General features: G+C 35.2%; 3 protein-coding genes across 6 annotated transcripts; 2 read left to right on the forward strand and 1 right to left on the reverse strand.

Annotated features, from left to right (window-relative positions):
* Positions 1-508: 508 nt before the first annotated feature.
* Positions 509-8,192, forward strand: LOC107413108 (acylamino-acid-releasing enzyme). 4 transcript variants are annotated; one of them, XM_048478029.2, is made up of 19 exons: positions 509-722; positions 1,308-1,406; positions 1,869-2,044; positions 2,141-2,450; positions 2,645-2,866; positions 2,956-3,174; positions 3,299-3,373; positions 3,727-3,865; positions 4,143-4,294; positions 4,370-4,452; positions 4,540-4,661; positions 4,756-4,834; positions 5,179-5,356; positions 5,914-5,974; positions 6,140-6,262; positions 6,624-6,821; positions 7,537-7,605; positions 7,812-7,888; positions 7,982-8,192. In XM_048478029.2, exons 1-19 carry the CDS (start codon positions 559-561, stop codon positions 8,043-8,045), a joined length of 2,610 nt encoding a protein of 869 aa, XP_048333986.2. In that variant the 5' UTR covers positions 509-558; the 3' UTR covers positions 8,046-8,192. The 4 variants fall into 4 exon arrangements, with proteins under 4 accessions (XP_048333986.2, XP_048333987.2, XP_048333988.2 ...); XM_048478030.2 differs by having other exon boundaries at positions 1,311-1,406; XM_048478031.2 differs by having other exon boundaries at positions 1,344-1,406.
* A 2,796-nt stretch (positions 8,193-10,988) lies between these two features.
* Positions 10,989-14,341, forward strand: LOC107413098 (pentatricopeptide repeat-containing protein At3g23020). Its single transcript, XM_016020967.4, has one exon. The coding sequence runs from the start codon at positions 11,252-11,254 to the stop codon at positions 13,847-13,849; it is 2,598 nt and encodes an 865-aa protein (XP_015876453.3). The 5' UTR covers positions 10,989-11,251; the 3' UTR covers positions 13,850-14,341.
* Positions 14,342-15,783: 1,442 nt separating this feature from the next.
* LOC107413175 (CBL-interacting serine/threonine-protein kinase 4) lies at positions 15,784-17,522 on the reverse strand. Its single transcript, XM_016021054.4, has one exon. The coding sequence runs from the start codon at positions 17,433-17,435 to the stop codon at positions 16,134-16,136; it is 1,302 nt and encodes a 433-aa protein (XP_015876540.2). The 5' UTR covers positions 17,436-17,522; the 3' UTR covers positions 15,784-16,133.
* Between the last annotated feature and the right edge of the window lie 422 nt (positions 17,523-17,944).

The raw sequence follows: 17,944 nt of genomic DNA on the forward strand, positions 1-17,944 counted from the left end.
AAGTTTTGAGATAGCCATTTTTTTCGAAATAATATGAAGTATTGGATTCTTCTCTTACTTTAAATAAAACATAATTATTGATTGAATAATTTTAGGGAATTAACCAAAAAAAAAAAAAAAAAGAAGAAGATGAAATCTGATATGAATGCTTTGTATTAGTGTGGACAATGCAAATTATAAAAAAGTCACTCAAAATGGTGAAAAAAAAAATAGAAAGTGTAAATTTCAATTGTTTTGTGAATTATAACCATTAATCAAAACATTTAATTTGGCATTTGTAATTATTAAATGTTAATGTGTCTTGAACTTATTATTTTTCTTTAAAAAAAAATACTACCACAATCATTAAAGTCGGTACCAAAATTCGGATTAAAAAACAAAGAACCACACCCACTAAAGCATCGTTGATTTATTAATTTATTTTTTTATCTCTCATATTTTGTACTCTAGGAAAAGACTAAAAGAGCATAACAAGACCATATGATTCTGCTTCTACCCAAAAAAAAAAAAAAAGGAGAATATGATTGAGCATAAAAAAATGTTTGTTTGGGAATATGAATGACGTCAACACCAAATGCACACCAAATGGGAAGGGTGCTGCTATGCTCGGCCAACTCCAATTGGTGCGTTAACTTTCTTCGCTCAAGATTCCCTTCTCCTTATTTATCTCACCCACTCTCTTCCTTCACTCTCCCACTGAGAAGACTTCACTCTCTCTCTATGTAAGCTCAACTCTCTCTTTCTCACCGGCATTTTTAGCTTTCCCTTTTTGTGTACTGTTTTCTGCTGATAAATTACTTAGTGGGTAACTTGTATTTTTAATATATTTGTTTGTTCTTAACATTGAGTTATCACGATATGCTTGTCTTAACTTCTCTTTTCTTCTTCTTCTTCTTGTAGCTCTTTTTGTTTGGAAATAAAGGGGTCGCCTATTTTGATTTAGTTGAATGTTAGAACAAATGGTCAATCCAGAAATTTATTCTATTTTCTTTGTTCAGGATTTCTGTTTTGGTGTATTGTTATCTGGGTTTTAATGAAGTTCCCAACTTTCTTTGGAGTTTTTTAGTGAAGTTTTGAATTTGATCAAACATTGTATACGTATGAACATGGACTGGAGTGAATCTAAATATGAAATGGCTGAAACTTATTATGTCTACCGGATTAGCTAAATTTATTATAGCATACCCTTAATGAAACAATCTGAAGTTGATCTTTGTAATAATTAGAACGAGAAGTGTTTTTTTTTTTTAAATGATTCTTTCTGAATGATATTCTGTTTTTGGACCCCAATTCTCTTTGAAAACCAGAAGATTTCATTATAGTGACACAATCATACCTTCCAGACTACTAGGGGCTGAAAAACTAATAAGTGATCAGAGAATCAATTGCAAATTAGCCGAAGCCAGGTGATTAAAGTTTGAGCTGGCTATTTTTCTTTTGTTTTTTAGTATAATTTTTGGCATACCTGTCATTGATCAACAAAAAACTGAGAATCATGTCTAGTTGCTGTTGTTCTGTGAAAATAGTCAATATTGTGTATATTTCATATTAAAAGCCAAGTATTAGGTGAACATTAAAGCCACAACATGTTGCATAAAAAGTGTCTTTAACTGGGTTGGAGTGATTTAATATTACTGTGAATATCACCTTTCACTGAAACCATGGGCGTTTTTAATTTCATAAACTTTCTACCATGAAAGCTATCTTTCCTAGCTTCTGAGACCTTCTTGTATTACACTTTGGGTGTCATAATCAACAGTTCTCTTTGCTGATTTAGAATCATTTCCTCATTCTTGTACTTTCCTTCCCTGTTAACTGTTGAAATATGTTCTGTTTGCTGATGATGTTGTTTGCCATTTAATCTGTAGGAAAAAAAATTTCAAACCTTTAGCAATGGAAGGTTCTAAAGCAGGTTCAGTGAAGGAATTACCACTGGGGATAGATGTAACAACCGAGGAAGAATACACTTTGCAGTCTAAGTTACTTAAAGAATTTACAAGCATCTCCAGCATTGATAAGGCTTGGATTTTTAAGTCTGACAGTGGTATGATTGCTCATAAGCAGACATTGTTCATGTTTCTTTCTCAAGCGAATACAAAATTGTTCACAATTTCATTTTTATGCAAACATTTTCTTGCAGGAATTAATTCTCAAGCATTATTTTCCATTAGCCAAGCTAATCTTTTGGCAAACAAGAGGAGGAAATTTATTCTCTCCGGTCAAATTTCAAAAGAAAGCAACGCTTCTGTAAACTTTCAATGGGCCCCCTTTCCTGTGGAGATGACAGGAGCGTCTATAATTGTTCCATCACCATCAGGTGCAAAGCTTCTTGTAGTTCGGAACTCTGAAAACGAGTCACCCTCCCAAATTGAAATCTGGGGTCCATCTCAACTAGAAAAGGAATTCCATGTCCCCCAGTCCATACATGGCTCAATATACACTGATGGATGGTAATTAATCATATAAATTTAGATTCTCTAGATTGACTTTATAGTGTCTGGTATTAACTCTGTGGACTGTTTTCTTTCTTCTGTATGTCTACAGAGTTAATGCTAGAAAATTTTCAATTGCAAACACTGCTACTACTGATGATTTAGTAATTTCATTGCCATAGGCCTAAAATTAAAAGATCTAAATAATGCAGGTTTGAGGGAATCTCATGGAACCATAATGAAACTATCATTGCTTATGTGGCAGAGGAACCATCACCCACCAAGCCTACATTTGGCAATCTGGGCTATAAGAAAGGTGATGGCACGGATAAGGACATGAATAGCTGGAAAGGACAAGGGGATTGGGAGGAGGATTGGGGGGAAACCTATGCTGGAAAAAGACAGCCTGCACTCTTTGTAATTGACATTAATAGGTCTAGTATTGTAGTCTGAAATTTTGTCAGAATAAAAATGGTTCTTTTCTGGATGACAAACTTATTTTGAACCCTTCTATGCTGTACAGTGGAGAGGTACGAGCTGTTAAAGGAATTGAGAAGTCTCTGAGTGTTGGCCAAGTTGTGTGGGCTCCATCAGTTGAAGGTTCACATCGATATTTGGTCTTTGTTGGGTGGTCACCAGATAAAAGAAAACTTGGAATAAAGTACTGCTATAACAGGAGCTGTGCATTATATTCAGTTAGAGCACCAAGTTTTGAATCAGAAGCTAATACACATGATCTTAAGTAAGTTGCTTTTGTGATGTCCATGTTTTATGGGTTATGCCTTTTTCCTGTATTAACTACTTCTTGTTGGATATGAGTATGTTTAGATATATGATACAATCTTAAATTTAATCTAATATTTCAGAGATGGTTCAACTGAAGACATGCCAGTGGTTAATCTAACTCAAAGCATTAGCAGTGCCTTTTTTCCACGGTTCAGGTAGGTCTTTTTCTCATATAGTTGATAATCATTTATTCATAAAGTTAGTATGTGACCTCTTATCATTTGTGCTTACTAAGTTTCAGATACTACTTATACTACATTAAAAAATATGTATTTCTGCTTCAATATCTTTTAAGAGCAAGGAGAGTTCCATCTGAAACTGTGGAAACTGTTTATCATCCCTCAGGTTAAATTAGGAAACCGTTTGCACTTTTAAATCTTTATAAATAATTGAACAATTCTACTAAAGTTAAGATGAGTTTAGCCATGCAGCTTTAAAGTCTGTGATTTCATCATTATCAGACAAATGGTTGAATGTATTCTGAAATGTTATCATTCTGTTTTTCCAGCCCAGATGGAAAATTTCTTGTGTTTCTATCTGCTAAAAGTTCTGTGGATTCTGGGGCACATTCTTCAACAAATTCTCTTCACAAAATTGAATGGCCGTTGGATGGGAAGGTGTCCTCATCAGTGAAAATTGTTGATGTGGTGAGCTATTCATTTCATATATGTTAATATATAAATCTCCAAGTTTGATTGGCCTATTGAAACTTTAATTTCACTGGCCAGTTAAAACTGTGATCTGTACCACGCAATTACTATACAGATGGTTGTATATTTCTATTGGTGTTTGAACATGCAAGAAAGATTTTACTCAAAGAGTTATCAAATTTTAAAACAGTTTGTACAAGTGTTAGTTTCTTTTGCATTTTTCCCTTCTCTGTGACTGAACTTTTCCTTATTCTATTCCCCATGTTATTTGAAGATTCCTGTTGTATTGTCTGCTGAGGATGGTTTCTTCCCTGGACTTTACTGTTCAAGTTTCCTGAGTAATCCGTGGCTTTCAGATGGGCGCACGATGATTTTATCTTCTGCCTGGGGCAGCCGTCAAGTGATACTTTCTGTGAATGTGTTGAGGTAACTTTATTCTTGTTTATAGTACCTTTGTTAGATGGTTTAGTACTGACCTTTAATATTTATTCCAAAGTACAGTGCAGAAGTCTTACGTATCAGCCCTGTGGATTCAGATTCTTCATGGAATGTTCTTACTTTGGATGGGGACAATGTTGTTGCAGGTAGCGTCAAATGCTGATCTTTGCCAATTGTCTAGGCTATTAGATGTAGCGAAGTGATTTCACTTTACTTCTTCTTTCGTTTTGAAGTCTCTAGCAGTCCCGTGGATATTCCTGAAGTGAAGTATGGTTATCTTGTTGATAAAGCAACAAAAAATGCTGTATGGAATTGGTTAAATGTATCAAGCCCCATATTTAGAAGCTCTGAGAAGGTCTTTTTTGTTTTCTTTTGTATCATACTTTATGGTTTGGTCTGCATAATGTGAGATGTGTCTGATTTTATTATTGAATATTCTCTTACTGCAGGTTAGATCTTTGCTTTCAACTCTTCAATTTAGTATACTGAAGATTCCAGTCAAGGATGTTTCCGATAGCCGGACAAAAGGTATTATTGAGGCCTCTTTGTTTCTACAGCTTAATTCAGACTAATGTTTGTTATCCACAGGTTTATGTAAGTATTTTCAACATGGAGTAAAACATTTTTTGGGTCAAATTCAAATATGCAGTGAAACTTAAATGCTAAAAAATGTAACACTATAGTTTTTATTTCTTTGCCATTGAAATAGAGCTGATGGCTTTTAGTGAATATGACATTTTTAATCATCCTCTTACTTAGCTATAAGTTATGTTCTGCAATTTACGTTGACTTATTGCTTTTCGGAAATTTTCAATCCCAACTTAACATGTTAGAAAATGCGTTTTGACTTCTTGAATATGTTTAACATTCAGGTGCTAAGAAACCTTTTGAAGCCATATTTGTGTCATCCAAAACGAAGAGAAATGATGGGTTTGATCCACTCATTGTGGTGCTTCATGGGGGTCCCCACTCTGTATCATTATCAAGCTTTTCAAAGCCCTTGGCATTTCTCTCTTCAATTGGATACAATTTGTTGATTGTTAATTATAGGTAAGGTTTTTATTTTTTATTGTCATTCTTCATACTATTATTAGGTCAGTGATGCATGTTTACCCATCTAATACAAATTTTATTTGGCCGTAACTGTGTTGCTTGGTTTTACTTTGGTCCATGTATCACCCTTCCTTCATCCAAATAAATAAATAATAAAAATCTCACTCTAACATAGGTTCCTTCATTGATAGCATGGTTTTTGCTAATAAAACTATAGGGGATTAATTGGAATAACTTACTCAAGAAAAAGGGATTTGACTTTCCGAGATGCCTGAGTCATGCATCTAAATATACGAGTATTCATTCTTTTTATCTTTAGTGCTATTTTTGAATTTTTCATTATTCTTGAGAAGTTAGTTTGGAAGTTCATATCCAGCAATTTCCTATAATACAATGTTTGTCATCATGGATGATGTGTTGTGGACACCATGATATTATTTTGGGTCATCTAGAATGGTTGAGAAGTGTGTTTTTAGCAAATCAGGTTACAGTGTCAACAGATTGTTTGGATTTATTCTATTATCAGGCTTCTACTAACTGGTAATTTGTATCAGAGGCTCTTTGGGATTTGGTGAAGAAGCACTACAATCACTACCAGGGAAAGTTGGGTCCCAGGTGCTTATCGTCAATCTAATATAGTCATATTTGCCTGTTCTCCCTATGCTTTTTGATTATGTGCTTAGATCCTTGTGGTTCTTTTTAAACAATTTTAGCCTTTAAAATAAGAAAACATTTTGGATCATATAACTAGATCCTGATCTCTTAAATTATTCTGGCCAGGATGTCAATGATGTACTCACGGCTATAGATCATGTCATTGAGGCAGGACATGCCAGTCCATCGAAAATTACAGTGCTTGGTGGTTCCCATGGTGGCTTTCTGACAACCCATTTGATTGGCCAGGTATGATCTTAGTATGTGTTGCAAAAGGTGCATCTGTGAATACTTGTTTGTTTCTCTTACAAACTCTTACATATTAATCCAATGTCTTTATGCCTCAAGGTCTTCATACACACTGTATTTTGGGCACTGCTAGAGTAATAATTGATGGTTTTCCAGGGAGAAATCTCCTTAGCATCCAATATGCTTCAATTGCCTTTATCGTTGTTTTATTGTTTGCTCAATATATTTGTAACCTATACCTTTAGTTATATTGTATATTCCCATATTTTCGTTATTACACTTATACTTCTCTTCCGGAAATTCTGAAGTGAAATAGAGTTTACTCAAGAATGGGATCCTTTTTGCTTCCTAAATGCTGCAGGCACCAGATAAGTTTGCTGCAGCAGCAGTGAGAAATCCCGTCTGTAACCTTGCATTGATGGTTGGTACCACAGATATCCCTGATTGGTGCTATGTCGAGACATATGGAAGTGAGGGGAAAAAGATCTTTACAGAAGCACCTTCAGCGGAGCAACTGACCTTCTTTCACAGCAAGTCCCCTATTTCTCATATCTCAAAGGTATGCTTATTGTGGGCTAGTCTTCCAAATTATATTGTGGAACCGTTTCACGCTTTCAGAGAAAGATATTAGCATAAGAAAGAAACTGAATTCAAAGACTCCAAACCAGTTTCAACAGGATCTTAAGCATGCAAATAAGGAAAGCCTAATTGAGGCATTAACCCCGCATCCAGTGTCGGCATGATCATAGCAAAAAAGTAAAGAATTTAAAAAATAAACAACTAACAAGAAAATAACAAAGTAGATGAAAGCAAGTTTGAAGTTCCTCAGGATTCGAAGAGTATTTTAGGGTTTGATGTTTGGTCTAATGGTAGAAGTCTCAGATTGACAGTTGCAAGTGCGCTGGTTTTGATTCTTGAGGGTGACTAGTTCACGCAAAAAGTATATGAAGTTAGGACTGATCTTTAGAACTTACTTCCCCACAGTCGGCTGTATGAGACCCACCACAATGCCTATTCTGTGCTCACTGGAAGTCATTTCCATTTTATCAAGCGATATTATCGTCTGATAATTACTGATTAGGTTTAACGAAAAGTATTGATAAAATCTGGTTTTTTCAGTCTAAGTCAAAGAATATTTTGGTTATGATCAATTTGTTTTTCCATCGTAATACTGTTTAGAAAAAAACAAAGTTATTAGAGCTTCAAAGGGATTGAAAAACTTCCAAAGTTATTAGAGCTTCAAAGTTAATTATTTATTTTGATGATCCCTGCAGGTGAAAGCACCCACCATTTTTCTTCTTGGCGCTCAGGATCTTCGAGTTCCAGTTTCTAACGGGTTGCAGGTAAGACAAATCATGTTCCTCTTCTAAATATCAGAACCGTACAATGAATTCAATATAACCTCATATTTTGACATGTTGTAATCATTTATCGGCTTTGTTGCCAGAGAAACCATAAATTTAAGTGAAAGAAACACACAGTGGAAACGATCACAATCTTTATTTTATCTTTTTACCTTTTTTGTCTAAATTTCTTCTCCAATTTTTAGTATTCTCGGGCATTGAAGGAGAGAGGAGTTGATGTCAAAGTCATTCTGTTTCCAAATGATGTTCATGGAATTGAAAGGTAAATATTCTTCTCTAATGAACTTATGCCTTCTAACCTGTCATCCTATATAGAATCAAAAGGTCAACAGAATGAATTTGCTTTCATTTGCAGGCCACAATCTGACTTCGAGAGCTTCCTTAATATTGGTGTGTGGTTCAAGAAGTACTGCAAATAAGCCACCCATCTGGTCTGGTTCATTGCTTTAGTATTGAATCCCCCTTGATAAGCCACATTGTTTATCTTACAAGTCATCTTTGATCTATAATATGTAAAACAGTCAATATCCTTTTTCTATATCATTATTTGAACCAGATTTGATTCTTGTGGTACTGATTTTGGAAGTTTTTCAATCCCTTTGAAGCTCTAACGACTTTGTTTCTTGTGAACAGCATTTACGATGGAAAAACAAATTGATCATAACCAAAATATTCTTTGACTTAGACTGTAAAAAACCAGATTTTATCAATATTTTTCCTTAAGTCTAATCAGTAATTCTCACTAAGCAATTCAACCAAAGGAAGTAAAAAAGAATTGAAAATGATAACAAACAATGGGGAAAACAACCAAAAAAGAAAAAGAAAAAAAAAAAAAAAGGGAGAGAGAGCTCTGCGACTAATTTATTGGCAGAGCATAAATCTAATAAAATTGTTATAAATATTTTATCTTCAAAAAAGGAAAAAACAAGTAATTATCTCATTTTAAAATTGGATTATGGTTAATCCTCATGCTAAGTTTTCCAAAATTATTCATCAAAATTCAAACACAAAAAATACCCACTTAATACTAACACAAAGACAAAACAATTTTCCTGTCAAATATTTGTCCGATCTGTTTATGCCCATCCCCAGCATCATTATCTGATAAACTGTGAGCTATATGGTAAATTTTCTACCAATTCCTAATTATTCTCTGCTTTCATTGAAAATTATAAAAACAATAAAGGGTTGTTGAACTAGGTACATTAAGTATGAAAGTTCTCAGCTCTTGTTCTTCCACCACCTCATCAAAATGAATAAATGGCATATACTCATCAAGCTTCATTTTATCAAGTTATGTGATGGAGATTGTCATACATATATTATATATATATATGTATATATATCTTTGCATCTTGGACTAGACTTGTCCTCAGATATAAATGCATATGCATCTCATCTTTAACCTCAATAATCCAGTTGGAACCTGGCTCTTTCTTAAATTTTATTAGACCTCATTGTTTCCCTAATCTTAGAAATCTCATTCCACATTCCAGAGTCAACATAAAATATATAGGATAAAAGAACATATGCAGCTGAGTCTCGTTAAATGGAACTGGCCGCCTTTTTTTTTTTTTTTTTTTGTGGCCACTTGTACATCTTTAAAGGGCCTTACTTATGCTAAGCAGAATTTTCAATACAATAGCATCGGCTTCATAAGGCATCTTTTCAATAATCCTTAAAAGCCTCCCTAACTTGGCTTGAACTCTCAGTGACATCCACCACGTATAATATATATATATATAACATGCTCCAATTTTGGATCTAAACTATAGTTATTTTGCATTTGTGGAAGCACATATACTGTCTATTTGCCTGTTTGGTGTGTTTTCTCCACAGTATTATTTGTAATCTTTTGTGACTTTCAATTTTTTTTTGAAAGTAAATTATATATGCTTCAGGTAATGGCAAATGTCTACTACCCCAAAAAAAAAAAAAAAAACTGAAAAAAAGAAAAAGAGAGAGTGAAAATGATGAGACAATTGGCTATACATGGATCGAGTGGTTAACTGGCTGAAATTTTTCCTAAGGCGTTCATGTTTACTTCTTCACATGCCCTAGCTGGGAATTTATAACTATTGAGGCAAAAGTATGTAACTTGATAACTAATTGTAATTTGTAACTATTACCACCAACAAAAAAAAAATAAAAAAAAGGAAAATGAAAAAGAAAAAGAAAAATAATTGTAGTAGATAGTTAAGAATTTATAAATCACAGGAAAGAGCTCGACACAATTAACCTACTAATTAGCTAAATCGATAACTAATTAACTTTAAATGGATAATTCTAAAAGTGATATAATTTGCAACAATTTAGGAGGCCAAATTTAACGTTATGCTTAATTTTTTATAATATATATATATATATATGTTTTTTAATTTTTTGGACACTTATACGTATAACATTTTATTTTTTTAGCTAGTTCCATTAATTAGATTGTTTATGAATTAAATAGATTCCCTTTTAATTTTTCTCTATTTTTTTAAAGAATATGATTTGAATATTTTGGCAATAATCTGATATTCATAATAAATACATTACAAATTTACATAAAAAATTAAAATAAAAATTGTCATCCTCGAAGGAAAAAAGAAAATTATTTTAGACATTGTTAGAAATTAAATAACCAAAATAAGTCGAGAACTGTAAAAAGTAATAAAAAAATTATTTTATATAAAATAGTAATTAAATAAATAAATATTATTTTCTAAATAAGTATTTTTTTTTGTTTTAACTATATAATACTTTTGTTATTAACTAATTTTATTAAAACATTTTAAATGTAAATAATGATTTTTTTTTTTAAAAAAAACTGTAATTAAGGAGTATTGTTTTGTTAAAAATGAGTAGATAAACATTATAACTACATTCAATAATTTATAAATGTAAATAACTAAGAAATGAATAAATCAAATAAAATTGCTAAAAACAATAATAACACCTACATAAAAAGCTTTATAACTAATAATTGGCACGGAGCATGAACCATGTAAAATTGTTGTAACTTATAAAGAGTTGGTCTTCGGAAAAAAGAGTGAAAAACACCATAATTATCTCATTTTAAATGGAATTGTAAATATTTTTTTTAACCAAAATAGAATTATAAATATATATAAAATAATTTTACGATACGAATTATATCTAAATCGATATATTTTAGAAAAAAAAAATATATTAACTTTACTATATATGCTATGTGTATATACATAATAAAAATCGATATATTTTTTAAAATATAAACCATATGCGAATCGCTTCATACTATAAAATTTTTCAATATATATATATATATATATATAAACCATCACTTGATAATTGGTGAGAACTCACAGACGACAAAATAATTTTTATGTCATATTAAAATATTTGTCAAAAAAGAAATTTTAAAAAAGGAAGAAAATTTGAAATTTTCGATTTTGTTTATTTGTAATTTGTTTGTATTGGGTTTGGTGTTTTCTTCTCCTTTGTAGCTCCACAATTCTGCCAAGCTACTAACCTATGCTTCTCTGAACTTGGGGTTGAGGAGGAAGTGAAAGCCCATTCGGTGACCATGTTTCTATCGCTTTTCTGAATAAACTCAAGCGGTGAGTTGAAGGCGAGTTTGGATATATACGTCAGCAAAAGAATGTTTGTGAAGCTCCAGCTGGATACCAGCTGCTTCACCATGTTGGGTTCTACCAAGAGCTTACCCAACATAGCACTCCCAGTTTCTCCAGTAGACAGAATTGAACGCTTTAGCAAAGATAGAAACCATAGAGTTCTGCAAACTCCCAATGGAGATGGGGTTAAAAAGAGGTTCAGTGAAATTCCAAGACCCACCCCTGATAGAAGTAATGGAGTTGCTGTTCATGAGCCTCTGTTGAAAAGGCAGAATTTTGAGAAGAACCCAGATAAGGAAAATGCAGGGAGAACTTTGGATGGTGGAAAAACCGTGAACAAGAGGGATTTGGGTGGTAAATTAAAGTTGGGGAATGCGGATGGTGTAATGGAGAAAATGCATACCAAGTGTTCGAAGAAATGGGTGGCTTATGGCGGGTGTATCCCGGCGATTTTGCAAGCTTTGGATGAGGTAGAGGATTTGGATGAGGCTTTAAAGCCATGGGAAGAGAGTCTAAATAACAAAGAAAGAAGCATAATTTTGAAAGAGCAGTCGAGTTGGGAAAGGGCCTTGGAGATTTTTGAGTGGTTCAAAGGAAAGGACTGTTACGAATTGAACGTGATTCACTATAACATTATGCTCAGAAGTCTCGGGAAAGCGAGGAAATGGAGCTATGTTGAGGGCCTTTGGGAAGAAATGAATGTCAAAGGGATTGCACCAATTAATTCGACTTATGGAACTCTGATTGATGCTTATAGTAAGGGTGGACTTAAGGAAGAAGCACTTCTCTGGCTAGAGAAAATGAACAAACAAGGAATGGAACCTGATGAGGTTACTATGGGAATCGTCGTTCAGATGTATAAGAAGGCAGGGGAGTTTCAAAAAGCTGAGGAGTTTTTCAAGAAATGGTCATCCAGTGAATGTTCTAGGCAAGATGGTAGTACTGTGAATAGTGCTGCTAGATTGGGGACTGCTTTGCAAGCACAAGTGTGTTTAAGTTCGCATACATATAATACTTTAATAGACACATATGGGAAGGCCGGACAACTTAAAGAAGCGTCTGATATATTTGCACAGATGCTTAGGGAAGGAATTGCTCCAACCACAGTTACTTTCAATACTATGATTCACATTTGTGGTAACCATGGCAAGCTGGAAGAGGTGGCTTCATTGATGCAGAAGATGGATGAGGTTCAATGTCCACCAGACACAAGAACGTACAACATTCTAATTTCTCTCCATGCGAAGCATGATAATATAAACATGGCAACTGACTACTTCAAAAAGATGAAGGATGCCCATCTGGAGCCTGACCTTGTGAGCTATCGTACACTCTTATATGCATACTCAATAAGGCATATGGTTTGCAGAGCTGAAGAACTTGTCTCAGAGATGGATGAAAGAGGACTTCAGATCGATGAATTTACCCAATCAGCTCTGACTAGGATGTACATAGAAGCTGGGAAGCTTGAGAAGTCATGGTTATGGTTCAGAAGGTTTCATCTTGCGGGCAATATGAGTTCTGAGTGCTATTCTGCCAACATTGATGCGTATGGGGAGCGTGGACATATTATGGAAGCAGAGAAAGTTTTTTTTTGCTGCCAAGAAGGGAAGAAACTGAGTGTCCTAGAGTTCAATGTGATGATTAAAGCATATGGTGTGGGAAAGTTTTATATTAAAGCATGTCAATTGTTTGACAGTATGGAGAGTCATGGCATAGTTCCGGACAAATGTACTTATAGTTCTCTCATACAAATTTTGGCTACTGCTGACATGCCACACATAGCAAAATCCTATCTGAGTAAGATGCAGGAGGCAGGATTGGTAAGTGACTGCATCCCTTATTGTGCTGTGATATCAAGCTTCGTAAAATTAGGTCAACTGGAAATGGCTGAGAAGCTGTATGATGAGATGGTTCGATTTGGTGTGCAGCCGGATGTTATTGTCTTTGGTATACTGATTAATGCCTTTGCTGATGTTGGAAGTGTTAAAGAAGCTCTCAGCTATATTGATGCGATGAAAAAGGCAGATGTACCAGGAAATGCAGTTATATACAATTCCTTAATTAAGCTGTACACTAAAGTTGGCTTCTTAAACGAAGCACAAGAAACATATGAACTTCTACAATCTTCAGAGGAAGGTCCTACTACATATTCTTCTAATTGTTTGATTGATCTTTATAGTGAGAGATCTATGGTTGAGCCAGCAGAAGAAATTTTTGAGAGCTTGAAGAGAAAGGGGAATGCGAATGAGTTTACATATGCAATGATGCTGTGCATGTACAAGAAACTAGGAAGATTCGAGGAAGCTGTAAGAATCGCAAAGCAGATGAGAGAACTAGGGCTTTTAACTGATTTGCTGAGTTATAATAATGTACTCGGATTGTATGCCATGTATGGGAGATTTAAGGAGGTTGTGAGCACTTTCAAGGAGATGATGAAAGCTTCTATTCAACCTGATGATTGTACATTAAAAGCGCTTGGAACGGTTCTGGTGAAATGTGGAGTTTCAAAGCAGGCTGTCGGCAAACTGGAAGTAACAATGAAGAAAGATGCTCAAAGTGGACTGGAGAAATGGATGTCAGCACTCACTTCTGTCGTTGGGGTACATATTTCCGATGTGTAGATATTCTCTTTGCAACTTGCATTTTCTCTATGGACCATCAGATCCAAGGTTGGACTTCATAGTTGCTCAATGAAATTCAAGCAGGGAAATTGGATTGGAAGTTTAATGTGACAATCAAAATGTTCATGCCAATTGCAATGAGTTGTGTCCTTTACCACTTGAAGGCACCAAAGAGAGAAGAAAAACGTGACAGGAACTTGGCAGGAACTTGAGTTAAGAATGACAGAAGATACACATAACAAATCTTCCTGTAGGGCATTGACCCTGTAAAGATCAGACTAGCAGAAAATGTTTGTATAGCCAACCTGTGTACTTGAAAAAATACCAAGTTGGGATCAACTTTGAATTTTTCTTGTAAATCCAATTGTAGTTCTTAATTTACAGTTGTTCGTATCATGTACTGCTGTAAGGACTTTAAAGTTGTACTTTTTGCACTATATAAATGTATTCACCATAGACTAGCTTTCAATGGGTCGTGGCCTTTTGATTCAACGCTGTAATTCATGAAGGTTCACCTACATTTAGTGGCAATTAACAATGAAAATAAAGGTGGATTATGGACTGGTATGTTTAATATTTTCCTTCTTTTCTCTGGACTCTGTTGGCTGAGTTCCTTCAACTAAAGCCGTTACTGAACGCAGATCCTGCCAAAACAAGGATCTGGGTCCATTCTCAAATTGCAAAGTTAATGCAGAGAGAACAACAAAAAATATCTAAATCTTAATTAACGGTGCAGAGTTAACGCAGAAAGAACAACAAAATAATCTAAATCTTAATTATCTTAACGTTAACTTTGCTTAAAGTTTTAGCTGAAAAAATCTGATTATTCTTGAATCTATTATCTGGAGCCGGCAAATCTTTTTCTGAAGCAATATCTCTATCTTTCTGATAGTAACAGAATGATGGGTGTGATCCATCCACTTCTTCTTTTTTTGGTTGCCGTACCCCACCACCATCAAGCTTTTTTCAACAGTTTTTTTTCTGCATTTTTCTGTTCACTAAGCTATATAACCTCCGATTTGTTAATTATAATCAATTGTCAGAGTTTATCAATTTTTTATTAGGAAAATTTCAGAATCTTTTTTAGATGGGTAATGAACGGCTCTTGCTAATTTTCTTTTTTGAGGTCCCTTATTATAACCCTTTTTTATTTTCCTCTTTGATATGATGTTGCGCATTTATGAATTTGGAATCTTTATAATAATTGAGGAAACTAAGGATGAAAACGACTAGTTTGAAATGGCTTTTTATAAAGCATAGAACTGATTTTTGATAAAAGATGATGAAAACTCATAGCGTCATACCAGTGTCTCCCATATTGCTCAAGGATTGAAGCTTTCTCGTCAAGGTTTCTGAAAAGCCTTGTTTTTAAAGCAAAAGCAAGAGCTTCCTCCTCATAGACACACAACTCTTTTCAATCTTCCTCAATCCTTTTGAACCATTAAAATAAAATATCTTCTTTACCATCAAACTACTGTGGTGCTTTGAATTTCTTAAAGCAAATATATACATTGACAATATATGCACAATTTGGACAAGACCTGTATAATTTCTACAACTAAAGGTTCTCTGAACTTGCCCTCACATTTTCTTTAACTATTCTCTAGAAAAATCTGCATGGTTCTTTTTATCTGCAAATTATGAAATCCAACTGGAACACAGCAGGTTCATAGAAAGAAAGAAAACCCAGCTGTGTGACAACCATGGCATTACTACCAATTTGTACAACTAAAGGTTCTCTGAACTTTGGTTCTTTTTATCTGCAAATTATGAAATCCAACTGGAACACAGCAGGTTCATAGAAAGAGAGAAAACCCAGCTGTGTGACAACCATTGCATTACTACCAATTTGTTCTGACAATTCTTTAAGAGATTTTTCTGTTCTCTAAGAAATTTAAACTGAAGAATAAAAAAATTAAAAAATCAAAGCCCAGTTTTGCACAAACTAACGTGAATTATATTAGATATTAGGCTATCATAAAGAACAATCTAATGTACAAAAAAACAAAACCCAAACAGGGAAATTGTAATCCCAGCTAAAATATTAAGAAACTAAAATAAACTACGTAGTAATTTTTTGTTTCTTTTTCCTTGTTCATGTACAAGATCAACCTGTGCTTTTTTTCACCAAAATATTTAGCTCATACCCACTTGTAATTATTTCTCTAATTTCCTCCTTCCTATGAAATAATTCAGTGAACATCACAGGCTCACCACTGTACAAAATTGTTCATAACCATCATCACCACCATCTCGGCTGGTCATCGGACTTTCTTTTTTCCGTTCATATGGAGTCTTTATGCCATGAAACAACTACTCCCTCTAACCCTTGTTTGAGATTAACCCAATGAAGCTCCTCAAACTCTATCCCACCTTCAACAACCTTCACTTCCCCTAATAACAAATTGGGTGCGATTTCCACCATATTTACGATCAATACCACTTTCCCTTTTCCCAATCCGATACTCCATCCCTTCCCTTTCTCCGTTCTGAACCCTAATCTCTCTCCTACTTCCTTCACCTTCTCCAACACAATCTCTGCAGACACCAAATTCGTAGTGAACCTTTTCTCTTTCTTAAACGCCGTCGTTTCGAAAAGCCCCGACAAGTTCAATCCCGACGATAAGGATATTATATCGAACGCGTTCGTGATCGAAAACATTTCCGGTTTGCAATTCTTTTCGTGTGACAACGATTCCGAATCAAAGAGACTGTTTTGGGGTTGGACTCGGAGCGATTTCTTGAACCACGCGTTTTGCATGAGCTTCTCGATGCTCATTCTTGTATCGGGATTCGGATCGAGAAGCTGATAGATTATATACCTCGCCGGCTTCGAAATACAGTCCGGGAACTGGTATTCCCGGCGATGGATCTTCTTGTACATGGCGACCAGATTAGTATCGTCAAACGGTAAAAGACCCGAGAGAAGGACGAAGAGAATGACGCCGCAAGACCAAGCGTCGGCTTTCGAACCGTCGTAGCCTCGCCGGCGAACGACCTCCGGGGCCGTATACGCCGGAGTACCGCAAGCCGTGTGTAGAAGCCCATTGTTGATCTGCTCCGGCAAAGCCGAGAGACCGAAATCGGAAACCTTCAAATTCCCGAATTCGTCGAGAAGCAGATTCTGGGGCTTAATATCACGGTGAGTGATTCCGTTCTGGTGGCAGAAGTTCAAAGCGGATACCAATTGCTGGAAATACCGGCGAGCCACACCTTCTTTGAGTCTCCGGCGACCAGAGATCTTCGAGAACAGCTCGCCGCCGGTGGCGAGCTCCATTACGAGGTAGATCTTGGTCTTGCTCGCCATGACCTCGTGAATCTTGAGTATGTTGGGGTGGTTCTGCAAGCGACGCATGGCGTCGATTTCTCGCACGATCCTCGGCTCCATGGCTGCATCTACGGTTTTGGCCTTGTCGATGATTTTGACGGCAACGGCGCTGTTATCGATGAGTGAGAGAGCTTGGAAAACTTTTCCGAAGCTTCCTCTGCCGAGGAGGCGACCCAACTGGTATTTACCGAAGAGGGTTGCGCCGGCGGAGGGGGATGACGGTGGGGTTGGCGGCGGCGGTGGGACCCCTGGTTCCATGGCCGGTGGGTTGGAGAAGAAGAGCGCTGAGGATGTAAACACAGCACAGCAACAACCCAGAGACTACACGGAGACAAAGCGTCTCTGCTCTGTAGGTTTGGTTTTTATAGCATATTTTTTATTTTTGTGTTGGATTCCAGGTGGAGTTTCTATCTTTTTCATATTTCCTAAACTACCCCTTGTTTTTTTTTTTCTTAATTTTATTTATTTCGCTTTTATTTGCCGGCTCCTTACAATTTGTAGTTTGTTTCCAACTCATAATTTGCTGCCTCCTTACAATCATAGTTCAACGAAACGTGTAATTGACTCAGTCTAAAAAAATATCTTTTTGTTTTTCAATGTTACTTTCCTTGTAAATCACAGCATTAATCAGCAGGAGAGATTTTAAATTTGATTTGCTTATAACTTTAATGGGAATAATTTTATTTATTTAACTATATTTATTACATTAAATTTCTCTCTCTCTCTCTCTCTCTCTCTCATGGACAAATACTTCCCTACCTTCCAAA

The sequence above is a fragment of the Ziziphus jujuba genome, chromosome 3, assembly GCF_031755915.1.
Source record: "Ziziphus jujuba cultivar Dongzao chromosome 3, ASM3175591v1".
NCBI classification, from domain to species: Eukaryota; Viridiplantae; Streptophyta; class Magnoliopsida; order Rosales; family Rhamnaceae; genus Ziziphus; species Ziziphus jujuba.

What these genes read in the sequence shown, in the direction of transcription:
- LOC107413098 (XM_016020967.4), top strand. Translation starts at nt 11,252, where the DNA reads ATGTTTGTGAAGCTCCAGCTGGATACCAGCTGCTTCACCATGTTGGGT.
- LOC107413175 (XM_016021054.4), bottom strand. Translation starts at nt 17,435, where the DNA reads ATGGAACCAGGGGTCCCACCGCCGCCGCCAACCCCACCGTCATCCCCC.
- LOC107413108 (XM_048478029.2), top strand. Translation starts at nt 559, where the DNA reads ATGACGTCAACACCAAATGCACACCAAATGGGAAGGGTGCTGCTATGC. An exon ending in CAACCCATTTGATTGGCCAG is followed by an intron (nt 6,263 to 6,623) that starts GTATGATCTTAG and finishes TAAATGCTGCAG; the next exon opens with GCACCAGATAAGTTTGCTGC. An exon ending in GATGTTCATGGAATTGAAAG is followed by an intron (nt 7,889 to 7,981) that starts GTAAATATTCTT and finishes TTTCATTTGCAG; the next exon opens with GCCACAATCTGACTTCGAGA.